The sequence below is a fragment of the Sinohyriopsis cumingii genome, chromosome 8, assembly GCF_028554795.1.
Source record: "Sinohyriopsis cumingii isolate HCF-2022 chromosome 8, ASM2855479v2, whole genome shotgun sequence".
In the NCBI taxonomy this organism is placed as follows: Eukaryota; Metazoa; Mollusca; class Bivalvia; order Unionida; family Unionidae; genus Sinohyriopsis; species Sinohyriopsis cumingii.
The window spans coordinates 19,586,015-19,602,074 of NC_142968.1; the positions used below are offsets into that span (position 1 = coordinate 19,586,015).

At 36.2% G+C, this 16,060-nt stretch overlaps 1 protein-coding gene across 3 annotated transcripts in view; it reads right to left on the minus strand.

The window, feature by feature from the left end:
• Positions 1 to 255: 255 nt before the first annotated feature.
• LOC149793086 (biogenesis of lysosome-related organelles complex 1 subunit 6-like) overlaps positions 256 to 16,060 on the minus strand; it is a 28,849-nt gene continuing 13,044 nt past the window's right edge. For all 3 annotated transcript variants that reach the window (XM_089966984.1, XM_089966986.1, XM_089966985.1), the window contains exons 4-6: positions 9,517 to 9,604; positions 6,269 to 6,355; positions 256 to 1,257 (exon numbers count right to left, since the gene is read on the minus strand). In XM_089966984.1, the coding sequence (XP_089823110.1) occupies positions 1,108 to 1,257; positions 6,269 to 6,355; positions 9,517 to 9,604 (325 nt within the window). In that variant the 3' untranslated portion in view covers positions 256 to 1,107. The remainder of the gene's footprint in view (positions 1,258 to 6,268; positions 6,356 to 9,516; positions 9,605 to 16,060) is intronic.

Consider the following 16,060-nt stretch of genomic DNA (forward strand, 5'->3'; position numbering starts at 1 on the left):
TTAGGTCATTTTCTTTGCTATTTTCCCATTTTGTTAACAACTAATAAATTGCAAACCCATCACTGGGTTTAGAGAGCATAGAAGCAAATGTCTACTGCAGAAACAATAATTATATGCTCATTTAAACTTTCTGGGTGAATCACAATTGGATACACCAACTGTGCTGATATATTTAATGGCTATATACCACACTTACAATGGTATGTTAATGGTATGTTATTTACAACAAAAGTAATAAGCACAAGAACAGAGCAATACATTTAACAATATTTATTTCAAACTATAATGAAAAACATATGTACAAATTTCTATGATAATAAAATGAACCATTAAATGAACCATTAACTTGCATCTTAAGGAATGTAGTTGCATTACTAAACACAGTAACAAATGCATGATGGCACATTTTAGTTCATAACAATACATATTAAACTAAAGCATACATTTTAATAATTTATACACAGTTAAAGCTGCAATAATATTTCAAAAGCTTGGATCCATCCTCTTGTGAGAATGAAATTCCTGTCCATAGGACTTTCAAAACAAGTAAATGAACCATAAGTGACCATGAACAAGCTGCACATATCTGCAAACAGCATAAATTTACCATAACTGACATGTGTAAATGTACCATAACTGACATGTGTAAATGTACCATAACTGACATGTAAATGTACCATAACTGACATGTAAATGTACAATAACTGATAGTGTACAAAAGCTGCAAACCGAGACCTTCTACTGCATAATGTGATATTTGTTAGAACTATTATTTAAAGCAATACCAGTAGACCCTGATCTACCAGCACATTTCAAAATGGCAGACTGGGATACATGTTTATTTGTATGTGTATTATACATTTGAAAATGGCAGACTGGTGTACATGCTTCTTTGTATGTGTATGACATTTTAAAATGGTAGACTATGGAGACATGCTTATTCTCAAAATGGTACACTGGTGGACATGCTTATTTGTATGTGTATTTGACATTTCAAAATGGCAGAATGGGGTACATGTTTATGTGTATGTGCATTACACACTGGTAAATCCACTAAAATAAAGTTTATAACTCAGTCATGGTAACAATGGAAATTTCCAATCCAGTTCAAGTAGGTGCTGGTTTGTCCTCTTTAGAAGTTTGCCTCTTGGCAATCTTTGCCTCAAGCATTCGTTCTCTCTCCATTTCTCGTTCATGCTGCTGAGCCAACTGTATCTCCTCCCTCTGCTTCTGCTGCTGAAGTTTTACAGCTTGCCTCTGGAAATATTTAAATCTGCCTTGAAGGACATCATTAAGATGAACATTTGTCAATAAAAGACACTGAGGATTCACCAGTAAAGAATCTATAGAGAACAAATAATAGTCAGAGGACTACCAAATAACAGTCTGAGGACAACCAAATGACAGTCTGAGGACTACCAAATGAGTTTGAGGACTACCAAATGACAGTCTGAGGACTACCAAATGATAGTCTGAGGACTACCAAATAATTTATTTCTAATCAATAACCTTTGAAACCCTTAATGTCTGTCTCAACAGGACAAAGGGCATTTTCTGGATTCCCAGTAAAGAATTTGTAATAACTTTTGCGATGGCACGAAAGTCCATCTAAAATGAATAGAGGACACTTTGAGGAATCCCCAGTAAAGAACTTGTAACTAAGAACCTTGTAAACACACAATGCCAATCAATAAAGAACAAAGGACACTCTGAAGACTGCCCAGTAATTTATTTCTTATCAATAACCTTTGAAACCCTTGATACCTGATATATACGACAGAGAACAATTGAGGGCAACCCAGTAAAGAAAACTAATAATCTATGAGATACATTATGCCTGTCAAAACCCAATAAAGGGCAATATTAGGAGTCCCCTGCAATGAATTCTATCTGATGACCTTTGCGGCACATGATGCCTCTTTAAGCAGGACAAAGGACACTTTGAGGATTCCCCAGTAATTAATTCTAACTAATAACCTTAGAAACCTGTGATGCCAGTCTAAATTGTACAGAGAACACTATGAGGACAACCCAGTAAAGAATTCCAACTAATAACCAATAGCGAAAACAATGATGCCTGTCTAAATAGGACAGAGGACAATTTGATGATGCCCCAGTAAAGAATTAAAACTAATAACCTTTGAGACAAACAAAGCATATATAAAAGGGACAGCTAACACTTAATGATTCCCCGGTAATAAATTTCCAGTCAATAACCTTTAAGACAAACAAAGCACATCTAACAGGGACAGCTGACACTTAATGATTCCCCAGTAATAAATTTCCAGTCAATAACCTTTAAGACAAACAAAGCACATCTAAAAGGGACAGCTGACACTTAATGTTTCCCCAGTAATAAATTTCCAGTCAATAACCTTTGAGACAAACAAAGCATGTCTAAAAATGCAGTTTAATATCTTTGGTACTGTATGCATACTCTGTCACATCTTTGGTACTGTATGCATACTCTGTCACATCTTGGATACTGTATCAATGTACTTCAGGACCAGTTTCATCACTTACCTACAATTTACTATTAAACAGCATACCACAGCTGATCAAATTTGCTTTCATGCACCTGTTGCATACAAGTAGTATCAGAAAATTTGCTTGTCCCCAAAATTTTGTTCACCTGCCTAAATTGGAGATGTATGCTCTTTAATCCACAGAAAGTTTAAAATAAATACATGTATAATATATTTATTTCTTCAAACGTCTTAATTGTACAAACCATATTTCGAGATTATAAATTTTGTTACTTAATTCAAATTTGTTTTAGAAGCTGGATTTGAAAGAATGTCCATATATCTGTTTGCCAACTGGACAAGCATTAAGCCAGCAGTTGGCAGATGTGCCTGCCACCTGGACCAGCACTAAGCCAGCAGTTGGCAGATGTGCCTGCCACCTCGACCAGCACTAAGCCAGCAGTTGGCAGGTGTGCCTGCCACCTCGACCAGCACTAAGCCAGCAGTTGGCAGGTGTACCTGCCACCTGGACCAGCACTAAGCCAGCAGTTGGCAGATGTGCCTGCCACCTGGACCAGAACCAAGCCAAGTGTAATTATCAACGATTGTGGCTGAAAAATTTATCTGTTAGTTTTGTCATATTTATCATTATTTTGCTGCCCAAGTGTGGTTTATGTCTCATTAGTGTAAAAGTTACCTCAGATTTTGTTTTATTCCTCCACATTTGTGTGAAATTTCCTCTTATGAATTGTCCTTATTATTTTACTTGAGGAAATAACTTTGTAAACTCACTTTTATCCATGTAGTAAAAATCACCTCTTTAGTATACATTCTGACATTTAATTATCAACACAGACAGATCCATAATTAGCCTAATCCTTGCCTTAATCAAATACAAATTTAGAACCATTACTGCTATTTAATCAATTCATAAAGGAATCCATCACTAACGCCAGTAAAAATGACTTCAAATAATTTCATTGTCCTGACTCTCAAGTACAGTCAGTGGGTGATCTACTTGTATCTGGTTGGGTAAACAAAAAAGTGTCATTTAAAACTCTGATAACTAATCATACTGAACTAACACCACTGTCCAACTTCAAAAATTAACTGACTCAGATGTTATTAAAGTGCATGGAATCGGCTGCCAGACATTTCAAAGAGTACATATGATTCGAACTTAAACCACAGCTACATCTGGGCTTCATACAACCCAAAGTTCAAAATGTACAACTGTGCAGTGACCAGATGTGAAAATTTCCATTCCGGCACAAACTTAGCGAGATTGTTTTGCTTTGGGGTGGGTATTTTTCTTTTCCTTTTTCTTTAAATCTGTAAAATGAAAACTATTTATTAATTCCTTTTGGTTTCAAGAAAATCAAGACTTGTCAAGGTACTCAGACAATATTTTGAATTTTCGAGGTGTTTTCAAGGCCTCGAGGGACAAATTCATTTTTCAAGGCTTTTCAAGGTCTGCTACGGACATTGTCTACTACTAAATAACATGCTATACTATTAAACAACATACAGTAACAGTGAACAGCATTTTCTAATATTAAACAGTAAACTGTACTGCTGAATGGGATGTTCTGCCATTAAAAGGCATGCTCTACTACTAAACAGCAAACTATACTGTAAAACAGCATGTTCTACTATTAAACATCACACTATACTATTAAACGGCATTCTGTACTTTTAAACAGAACACTGTACCGTTAAGCAGCATTCTCTACTATTAAACAGCAAACTATACTATTAAGCAACATTTTATACTATTAAACAGCAAACTGTACTATTAAACAGCATTCTCTACTGTTAAACAGCAAACTGTACTATTAAACAGCATTCTCTACAAATTAAAAAGAATACTGTACTGTTGAATGGGATGTTCTGCCATTAAACAGCATTCTCTACTATTAAACAGCAAACTGTACTATTAAACAGCATTCTCTACTATTAAACAGCATACTGTACTATTAAGCATCATTTTCTAATACTAAATCGCAAACTGTACTATTAAACAGCATGCTCTACTATGAAACATAACACTGTACTATTAAACAGCATTCTGTACTATTAAACAGCACACTGTACTGTTAAACAGCATTTTTTGCTATTCAACAGCAAGCTATACTATTAAGCAATATTTTATACTATTAAACAGCAAACTGTACTATTAAACAGCATTCTCTACTATTAAACAGCAAACTGTACTATTAAACAGCATTCTCTGCTATTAAACAGCAAACTGTACTATAAAACAGCATGCTCTACTATTAAACATCACATTGTACTATTAAACGCCATTCTCTACTATTAAACAGATTACTGTACAGCTGAATGGGATGTTCTGCCATTAAACAGCATGTTCTACTATTAAACAGCATACTGTACTATTAAACAGGATTCTCTATTAAACAGCAAACTGTACTATAAAACAGCATGCTCTACTATTAAACATCACACTCTACTATTAAAAGGCATTCTGTACTATTAAACAGCACACTGTACCGTTAAGCAGCATTATCTACTATTAAACAGCAAACTGCACTATTCAGCAACATTTTATACTATTAAACAGCAAACTGTACTATTAAACAGCATCCTCTACTACTAAACAGCAAACTGTACTATTAAGCAACAGTTTCTACAATTAAACAGCAAACTGTACTATCAAGCAGAATTTTCTAATATTAAACAGCAAACAGTACTATTAAACAGCAAACTGTAATATTAAACAGCATTCTCTACTATTAAGCAGATTACTGTACAGGTGAATGGGATGTTCTGCCATTAAACAGCATGTTCTACTATTAAACAGCATACTGTACTATAAAACAGCATGCTCTACTATTAAACATCACACTGCTATTAAACGGCATTACGTACTATTAAACAGCACACTGTACCATTAAGCAACATTTTCTACTATTAAACAGCATACTGTACTATTAAGCAACATTTTCTACCATTAAACAGGAAACTGTACTATTAAACAGCATTCTCTACTACTAAACAGCAAACTGTACTATTAAACAGCATTCTCTACTATTAAACAGCATACTGTACTATCAAGCAGAATCTTCTAATATTAAACTGTTAACAGCAAACTGCACTGTTAAACAGCATTGCCTACTATCAAACAGAATACTGTACTGTTGAATGGGATGATCTGCCATTAAACATCTTGCTCTACTATTAACAGCAAACTGTACTATAAAACAGCATGTTCTACTATTAAACATCACACAGTACTATTAAACAGCATTCTGTACTATTAAACAGTACACTGTACCATTAAGCAGCATTCTCTATTAAACAGCAAAATGTACTATTAAGCAACATTTTCTACTATTAAACAGCAAACTGTACTATTAAACAGCATTCTCTACTACTAAATAGCAAACTGTACTATTAAACAGAATACTGTACATTAAACAGAATAGTAGAATAAATTAGCAAATACTATGAACTGATCTACTTTTTCTGGTATCAATTTTCATGGTCTGGCATTAAAAAATGACCTTTACATTAGAAGTTACATTCACTGATTAACAAAAGGATTTCTATAAAACAATCACTGTTCACTGTACCTTTATATTTGTTGTTTGTAGTAACCATGAATTCCACAAACTGCTACCGTATGAAAGGAATGAAAGATTATATGTCAGCTTGATGTGGGTAACAGAATTCCTTTGAAACAGACTGTCCTATTTAAGATCTTGGAGGGGATCATGAAATGTTCCCCAGTAAATAGTTTGCAATGCAAAATGTTTCTGTTGTTTACATGCATAAATATTTACCTTCAGTTTTTCAGATTTGTCAGCAAGGGATTGCATTTCCTTTTTCAAAGCAACCAGTTTTGTATAATATCTTTTGGCTTCTTCCATCTGCAAAAATACAAAATTGCTAAATTATCTGTGTTTCATACTTTTTATAAATGTTGTTACAGCTTATACTTCTATGATATATAATAAATTCAAAGTTTCTTTTGCATTTAGAAATATATCATTTAAAAACTGATAACTGTATGAAACATCATAAAGGAAAGAATCCTTAATTGAATATGCATCAAAAGTTATTATATTTTGGATCCTTAATTCAAGTAATAAGAATAAAAATAGTCTGTCGAGTTATATGATGTTAAACAAGATTGAAGGGAGATAACTTAAAACATACCAAAATTCATAATTGTTATGACCACGAAAAAATACCAATATTGCTCTAAATAGTTCGATCTAAAACTCTTATTTCCATTAGAGATCTAAAACTCTTATTTTCATTAGAGATCTAAAACTATTATTTCCATTAGAGATCTAAAACTCTTATTTCCATTAGAGATCTAAAACTCTTATCTTCATTAGAGATCTAAAACTCTTATTTCCATTAGAGATCTAAAACTCTTATTTCCACTAGAGATCTAAAACTCTTATTTCTATTAGAGATCTAAAACATTCAAAGAATATTTTTACAGAAACATCTTTTTTGCAAGTAACTATCAGAAGCATTTCTACGAAAGTGATTTACTATTGATAGAAACACTCAACTTGTACAGCTATAATCAGGAAAGATAACCACTCTTAAGATCAAAGAAAGTTTCTCTACCTATTAGAATTTCTTTTGACATAAACTTGAATGGCCAGTACCACTAAATATAGAATTTTTTTATCATAAAGAGTATAAACTACATTTAATGACATCCAAATATAGGTCTCTGACTTATGTGAATTTTACTAAACCCGATTGGATATGAATTTTTTTAATTTTATTTATATTTTTGAAGACTATAATGAAATAATTAGTCTGAAACAAAAATATTAGGATTTGTAAATACTAAAATTAATGGTATCAAAGTGAACTGAATTGCATATTGTTTATGACAATTAATGGAAGTGAAAACAAAAACTTTGATTTGATTTTCAAATTACACAGCTTGCATGGGAATGCAACTAATGCATAAGGAGAGGGGTAATTGTAGACATGATGTAATTAGTTACAGAAGGAATGAAACTCCTCCAAGCCAAAATAGACATCATTTAGCTTAAATACCAAATGCACATGCTAACTGTGACACAAGACCATTTGGCATCTTGTCAGTCATTGTGGCACAAGACCATATGGCATCTTGTCAGCCATTGTAGCATGAGATCCTACAGCATAACTGTCACCCATTCATGAGACTCAACAAAATGCAATTACAACAAGCTGACCACATAACTGGAAAACAAACGAAAGCACAAAGTTTTACTTGTGGGCAAGAACAAAAGTAAATAATATTTAGGATAGGCTGATTGGAACCAAAAGCTACATAGTCTTGCATTGTTTGTCTTACATAAATTACCCTTTATTGGCTTGTATGCCTAAAAATCCAGCAATAGGTCTACAGTTAATGATGGCTCAACATCTAAATTTTGCATGCTGGAATACAAATGTTTATCTTAACACAGTTTTCTTTAGTTCAAATACTTGGATCTCTTGACTGGACAAGAATCGTATAATGACGGTAACAAACTCCATTATCACCTATGCAGTTTTAGTTTTTAACCAAGAGCTAAGAAATATAAGGCTTGTGCTTTGCTCAGGGTACTCTGTTCTGCATCACCTTAGGGATGTCATCAACCAGTCTGTCAAAAACATACAAACATCATTCAATGATCAATCACTATAAACTTCTTGAGGGGAATCAGTAATAATGTGTGATAGTCTAGTAACTCTGGGGAGTCTGAAATGAGTACAATGTTGTGAGGTAGTATTATACTTCTGGAAGGTCAGAAATGAGTGCCATGTTGTGAGGTGGTGTTATACTTCAGGGGAGTCAGAAATGAGTGCCATGTTGTGAGGTAGTCCTAAACTGAGCAGATTCTTCTGTCATCCCAAATTGGTATTCATGACCGTACCCACCTTATATGAGACCATACTATATGAAGGGACCATGCTATAGCAAAGGACGATGCTATGGGGGTGCTCACCAGTTATTATGTACTTTTGAGAAAGTGATGTATGTAAGGTGAAGTTGTTTGCATTTAAAACATACACAGTGGAGAGAATGTTGGCATACTTCTATGCTACTTTAATGTAATGTGGCTGACAGTTCTTTGGATATTGTACTTTTGGAAACTGTACATGATGTAAGCACACTGCTAACTAAAATGACTGCTCCGTGTGCTCAAAAAATCAGCCTGAATTAGTCAAAAAGTACACTATCCATAGCAGCTATTAAAACAGGGAAAATGAAATTTGCCAGACTAGACAATACCAGCTTCTGAAAGTGCAATGAATGAATTAACAAATATATAAAATATTTTTTAAAAGTTTTTGGCTCTTTTTCATACAATCAACCTCTGAAGTTCAGGAGGTGAAAATGACCAAGTGGAGCTAGCACTTTTTTGAAAGGTGCACATCTGGAGTAAGGCCAAGCTGTATACTCTATAACTCATATTACACCCATCAATCGATCACCAAAATAAATGGAATTAAAGGTTCTTTGAACTATACCTAAGGTATACAAGGTCTTTTTTAAATAGCCATTTATAACCAGTGAGGAAAGCAAGGGAAATTCTTTTCTCTTTAAATATCTAACCCTATGCAAAATAGTGCCACCTATATGAAGGAACCATGCTACAGTGAAGGATGCTGTATGGAGGGACCATGCTATAGTGAATGACAATGCTATATTAAGGGACCATGCTTTAGTGAAAAACAATGCTAATAGTGAATGACCATGATGCATTCATGAATGATATATTAAGGGACAATGCTATATTGAAGGACAGTGCTATATTCATGGACAATGCTATATTGCAAGACCATGCTAGTACCATGCTCTATTAACACAACATGCTAGAGTGACCATGTGGCACTCTGTTAAAAAGAATACTACATACTTCATTCCAAACTGGGTAAAAGAAAGACCATTTCATGTGGTTCTGAAACCCACAGGGTGAGACATTTTCTTAAGTCAAAGCAAACAAGTTCTTCAGAAACTGTAACAATAAAGGATTATGTGATACAACGTTCAGACCACTTCTGGAACCTCAAAAGATTTACTTACAGTGGCTGTAATTTCTTTGACAGTATCAGTATCTGCAAATTTGGCATTTTCCTGTTGAACTGTTTCTAATGATATTGCCTGACCTTGCCTAAAACAAAAACAAAAGAAACTGACTGTATTATGTTGAACTATTGCTAGCATCAATATCAAAGTGAAAACTCTCCTAAACCAACACCCAAGGGTAAAAAAAACAAATGTGTTAAAAACATATATTTTTCTTACATGCCACTTAACTCTGGATTGAGATTTTCAATGTAACAATTTTTGCTGTTATAGGAAAATGATTTTAATTAGTGTGAAAATACAAGTGGGCTATGACAGTTAGGAAAAATCAGACTTGATGGATGAGAGAGATTGCTGTTGATTGCAGGTAACCATTATGTAAGGTTGGAATACATGTTCCAATCTCAGCAGTTATCTGTAGCACAGAAAAGTGAATTCCCACTAAAATTAAGAGCTCTTTCATGCCTGAATATTAACTTGAAAAAAGGGTTCAACTAAATCAAACAAATATCTTGATCTGTCCATGTGTTCTTGTTGCAAAATGTTTGCTAGGTAACTTTTAATTAATTCAGCAAATTATTACCAGACTCTAAAATTGCAATTAAAACTCAAAAATGGTCTGTACATAGTACTAATATTAGTACTCCAACTTTGTGGACAGGGTACTAACATGAGTCTATGCGTAATCAACAGAGAAGTCAGGTGCGATTCACACCCAGCACTTTTCAGTCTACTATAAAATTTTGAACATGTTCCTTATATATACCAAGAGAAATTAAATATTTCTCTTATTTAATACCAGAATATCATTTTAGAAATATATGTAAAATATTGTTTATCTTCTATATTCAATATTTTCATTGACCATATTAGTTCAACTTAAGACTACTTCAATTTTCGGCCTCGTTTTTTTTGTGTGCCATATAAGGACATTATTCCCTTGTCTGGAAATATAAACAGCTACTAATAATATGGAATGCACTGAATAATGTATTGTAGAATAGCTGTATATGGCATAGCAAGCCTTATTTGAAAACATATTGTAGAATAGCTGTATATGGCATAGCAAGCCTTATTTGAAAACGGATTGTAGAATAGCTGTATATGGCATAGCAAACCTTATTTGAAAACGAATTGTAGAATAGCTGTATATGGCATAGCAAGCCTTATTTGAAAACATATTGTAGAACAGCTGTATATGGCATAGCAAGCCTTATTTGAAAACGGATTGTAGAATAGCTGTATATTACATAGCAAGCCTTATTTTAAAACGTATTGTTGAATAGCTGTATATGGCATAGCAAGCCTTATTTGAAAATGAATTGCAGAATAGCTGTATATGGCATAGCAAGTCTTATTTGAAAACGTATTGTACAATAGCTGTATATGGCACAGTAAGCCTTATTTGAAAACGGATTACATTAGAATCTCATGTAATCTTTAAAGGTGGACTTAGTACAGTTAGCACAAACATAGCAATATATAATTTACCTGTTATAGGCTTAATACCTTTATTATTGCCCAAACTTCCTGAAAAAGATAACTCTGCTTTGGTAGTGTTTTTTAACCACAGTCATCTTTTGTCTTTGACTTCTTGCAAGTAACTGATTAAGGCAGGTTTAATATCTGTAACAGGGGTCCCCAAGTGGCCAAGTGGTCTAAAGCACTCACTGCTGTTACAGATCACTGCCATCTCACCTCTGTCTATGTGGGTTCGAGTCTTGGATTTGGCCCATGTGAATATGTGAGAAAGCTTGCAAGCAGCTTCTCATGGGTTGGTGGTTCTTTTTGGGATTTTCCTGGGTTCTTCCTCCACCATTTATACTGGCCACCATGTATATTATATCCTGTGCTGAAAATGGCATTAAACCCTACAACAATGTCTGCAACATGTTCAATTTTAACAGAGTTCTGTGGAATGTTTTTTCTTTGCTTTAACATTAAGATAACACTAATTTAGTCTTACTATACCTCCCCATTTGTTTGTAGCCCCCTATCAATTTCAATAACACAAAACTTTAATGTGATAAAAAATGCAAATAACTTAGTCAATTCATTCATTGATTTATAACCTGACTGACCATAGTGGCCCTAACACTGGCATTCTCCACACCTTTCATGCTTAAAGGACTTTCCATACTAACACGGTACCGTATCACATACACTATGGGCGAGACTCTTTTCCTCAGACAACATTGTGACATAGTTCATCCTATTCAGTAACTGCTGGATAATTCTGTAAACTACCATAATGTTGCAAGTTTGGAATTATATCTCTTTGCATACACGAACATAGAAATTATACCACTTGTTAAATCCATGGGAAAGGCAAATTTGTAGTTGTCATACGTTTCCTTTTCTTGATTTGACAATGTAAATATTGGAAGTAGACGACACAGTATTTTCCTTCTGTGTACATTCATGTGTAGTCTTGCTTACACTCCTTCACTGAAAATGGACTTGTCCAGGAACTGGAAATGACTGGCAAGCACGGTTATCCTTCCACTGAAAACTGTTTAGAGTGAAACCCACACACAATAACAGTGTTGGGGCCCCCCTGCGCATAATCAAATTTGAAATTACAAATCAATAAATGAACTGATTAAGTTCTGAGCATCTTTTATCTCATTTGTGCTTTTCATTTTTTAAATCAGAAGGGGGTTTACAAACAAACAGGGAGGTATAGTCAGACTATAATGCCTGGCAACAATATGATTGCTATATATCACATTTTTCTCTAAAATAGGTAAGACAAAAAGGGAACCAATTTTTCCTAGTAAAATGCTTCTTAGAGACTACTTACCCAATCATAATACCTCAGGAAACTACTACTACCTTGAAAATCTAGCCCCCACCCCCATATAGCTAAAGGGAGCTAAAGGTTACCTAGGTGGGTCTGGCAGAGTGATCTTCCCTTAGGTATAAGGATCAGCAGCAAAACCCATGAACCTGTCAGTTACTACTGGAGCAGAAGGCATGCTCTCTATGGATGTAACTGCGGGGAAGTCGGGAGGGTGTATATGTATTATGATTGAGTAAGTATTCTCAAAGAAACATTTTACAATGAAAAATTGGCTTCTTCTTTAAATATATTACCTAATCATAATACCTTAGGAAAATAAGTAAGACGTGGAGGGCAGTACATCCCCTTACCCTGAAGATACCATCTCCAGTCCCCCTAAAGTATGTGAGACAGCTTCTAGGTAACCTGTCTGTCGGGGCACAGCTTGAAATAAGAAAAATTCCCTCCCCCCCCACAACAAATCCAGTGGAAGTCATGAAGCTGCATCTCAAGAAACTGTCGATCGGCCTTATAAGGATGACCTGTTCAGCTGCAGATACAGGTCATACCAGATAGAACTGGGCCCTCTGGGAAGACAAGTCTCGGAGATAAAAGCAGGAGAATGTGGACTCCGATCTCCATCCCATGGCTTAAAAGATGCTGGCTAGAGAACAGTTCCGGTCAAATGCCATGCTGGTGGCAACTGCTCTAACCTTGTGAGCCAAAATGCATAAGAAGTTCATTTGAGCTGGAATTATTTCTCAACAAGTAGATAAGATAGTCTGTGTTCATTTATCCTCCTGTTCTTCTTCAGAGGTAAAAATAGGTGCAATCTCCCTCAACACAGTGGCTCTTTTCTATTAAGGTACCACTTCAAAGCCTGAACTGGGTCTTGTAGGTGGTTTTGAGCTGACGTGTCCAGACTAGACAGAGCTTTTATGAGGAAAGGCTGGTTACCCATGGATGGCAGCCTGTTCTTGGTGATGAAGGAGGATAAAAGAGGATACCATCTTAAGTAAGACTGACCTGTCTTCTCAGAACTGCAAGTAATTCAGATCTGTACTCGCTAATATTGCCTGCCATCACTAATGCCATAAGGACACAGCTTTTGTATGAAAGGTGCACCAGAGATGCCGTTCAGAGTGGTTCAAAAGGTATCTTGTTCAGCCAGGTTAATACCCAAGATAGGTTCCACTTTTGGCACAGGACTAAAGTTTTTGTCCACGTATACTCAAAGATTGAGGGAAAGTTGGACAAATCATTCTTTTGTCCGAGATCCTCACTTCCATGGTGACAAAAAAAGGTGTCAGTGATCATGGGGTGGTAACCTTTTATTGCACTTGGTGCAAACTTTCTCTCTTCAAAGAGCCAGAGAAAGTTAGCTATTGCAGTATAGATGTGTGTTCGTTTGTACATGACTGGGTGAAAACGTGCCATTTGCTTTCATAGTAGAGGGCTTCTTGGTAAAAGGATTCTCTCCACAACTGGTTTTGAGAATTTCTGAGGGCCTGTTTAATATGATCCAGATGAACAAGTTCAGTAGCTCTGGGTTGAGAATGAAACAATGCTATTTCGGTTGTTTGAGGAGGGAAAATCTTAAATTTCCAAAGACCTTAAGTTGCGAGATTGATGAGGTCACTGATCCATGGCTTCTCCCATCTGAATGGTGCAATGAGGATAAGACAATGCTCTGATTCTCTTGCTTTCTGTATCACTTTTGGAATCAGAGGTGTTGGAGGGTGGGCATATGCATCCAGGCTGTTTCAATCTATCAAAAGAGGTGTTGGAGGGTGGCCATATGCATCAAGGCTGTTCCAATCTATCAACAGAGGTGTTGGAGGGTGGGCATATGCATCCAGGCCATTCCAATCTATCAATTGAGCATTGACTGCACAGGCTTTTGATTCTGGGACTGGAGATACAAGGATGGGAGTTTGGTATTCCACTTTGTCACAAACAGGTCCACCAATGGTTGGTCCTATCGGGTACACATCTGAGTGAAAACTAAGAGAAGGAGGGACCATTCTGTGTGTATTAGTTGATTGTTCCAGGACAAAGACTTGGCTAACATGTTAGGCATCCTGGGATATGGTGAGCTTGTACTTGGATTTGTTGTTGACAACACCACGTTAGAAAGTCCTACACCAGGATGTAAGAGTCTGAGACTTCGCTCCTCCTTGTCATTTGAAATAAATCACCACGTAGAGTAATCAGACAAAATGAGAACTCCCATCACATTAAAACAGTCCAGGCTTTCACAACGTCTCTCATCTCCATAAGATTTTGTGCATGAGGAGACCATGCACCGCTGGCTTCCCAAAAGGATGGTAGTATGTGGGATCCCCCACCCTTCTATACTTGCATAGGTACAGAATGTAATCTCAGGATGTTGTACTTGCAGAGGTATACCTGCCATGATTTAAGTTATGTTGCCTCAATTGTGTGCAGATGGTGCCTCAACTGTGTGCAGATGGTTGAGAGGTTGATCCAGTTGGCAAACTTTTGACCTATGTTGGGACAGAAGAACCATTCATAATAGGCACATAGAAAGGTGACTTGGACAATAAGGACCACTGCCACGTTGAGCAAGCCTTGTAGGCAAAGGAATTCCCATGCAAATAGAATTTTCCTTAAAAGGAAAGCCCAGGTTGGTAAGCAGTGTAGCAAGGGTTATCATGGAATGTTCAGATGTAACTTATCTGATGTTTCTGCAGGATACTGTCCTGGTAACTTGATGTTGCTGCCATAAAATGGTCCAGACATGTGCCATTACTTCATTCATCAGATGAGTGAAGACCCATGGGCTGATGTTGTCCCAGTGGGAGTACACTGAATTGACATATGATGTTACAGGTGAATTACAGGAACACCCTGAAAGCCTTGTGAATAGGGACATAAGGGTATGCATCTTTTACATCCACATTGATGCTGAAGTCTCCCTCTTTAATGGCATTCAAAACGGGCTGTGGTGTCTCCATTTGAGAATCAAGGGGCGTGAATGAGCCGACGGAGAGCACTTACGTTGATAACTGGATGCAGAGTGCCGTTTGCTTTTGAGACCAAGACAAGTCTGGAATAAAACCCTGAAGAATTTTCTTACTGCAATGTGGTGGTTTTGAATGGGTCCCTTGGGATGTTTTTAACTGTTGGGATTTTGAGCACAGAAGAAGGAGTGTGAAAAGTGATACAGAGTTCCTTGGAAACCACTTCTCAAGTCCATGGATCATTATGGCAAAGCTTGTCCCATTCAGCTGCAAGGAATTGGAGCTTTCCATTGACAGGATGTGTGGAAAGAGTGGAGTGGAGTGGAGATGATGTCCTTATTTTAGAGGAGGAGACTGTTGGGAGGAGAAACATTGGAACAAACGATAGGACTCTCTTGGTGTTTTATCCACTTTGGTTTGCAAGACCTGTGGCTTTCACTGGGTGGAGCTCCAATAGAATGGTGTTCAGAGGTTTGAGTCCTATATGTGGCCTTTGGGTCCTTTTGTTGATTTCCTATACTATCACCATATTGGTGCTGTAGTTGCAGGGGAGGAAAATTTGTCTCCTTGATGGCTTGTTTTTGGACTTCTTCAAACTGGCTGTTAAACAGAAGGTAAAGGATGTTATTGCAGCTTAGCCTGTTCCACCAATTATAAATTGTAGATTTGGTTACAGCATTGGCCAATGTGTGTTGAGCGGTTCTGTTCAGTACTTGAGCCATTCTTGAGATGGACTCCCATGAATGCCATGTGCCTATTAACTGATGATGAAGGC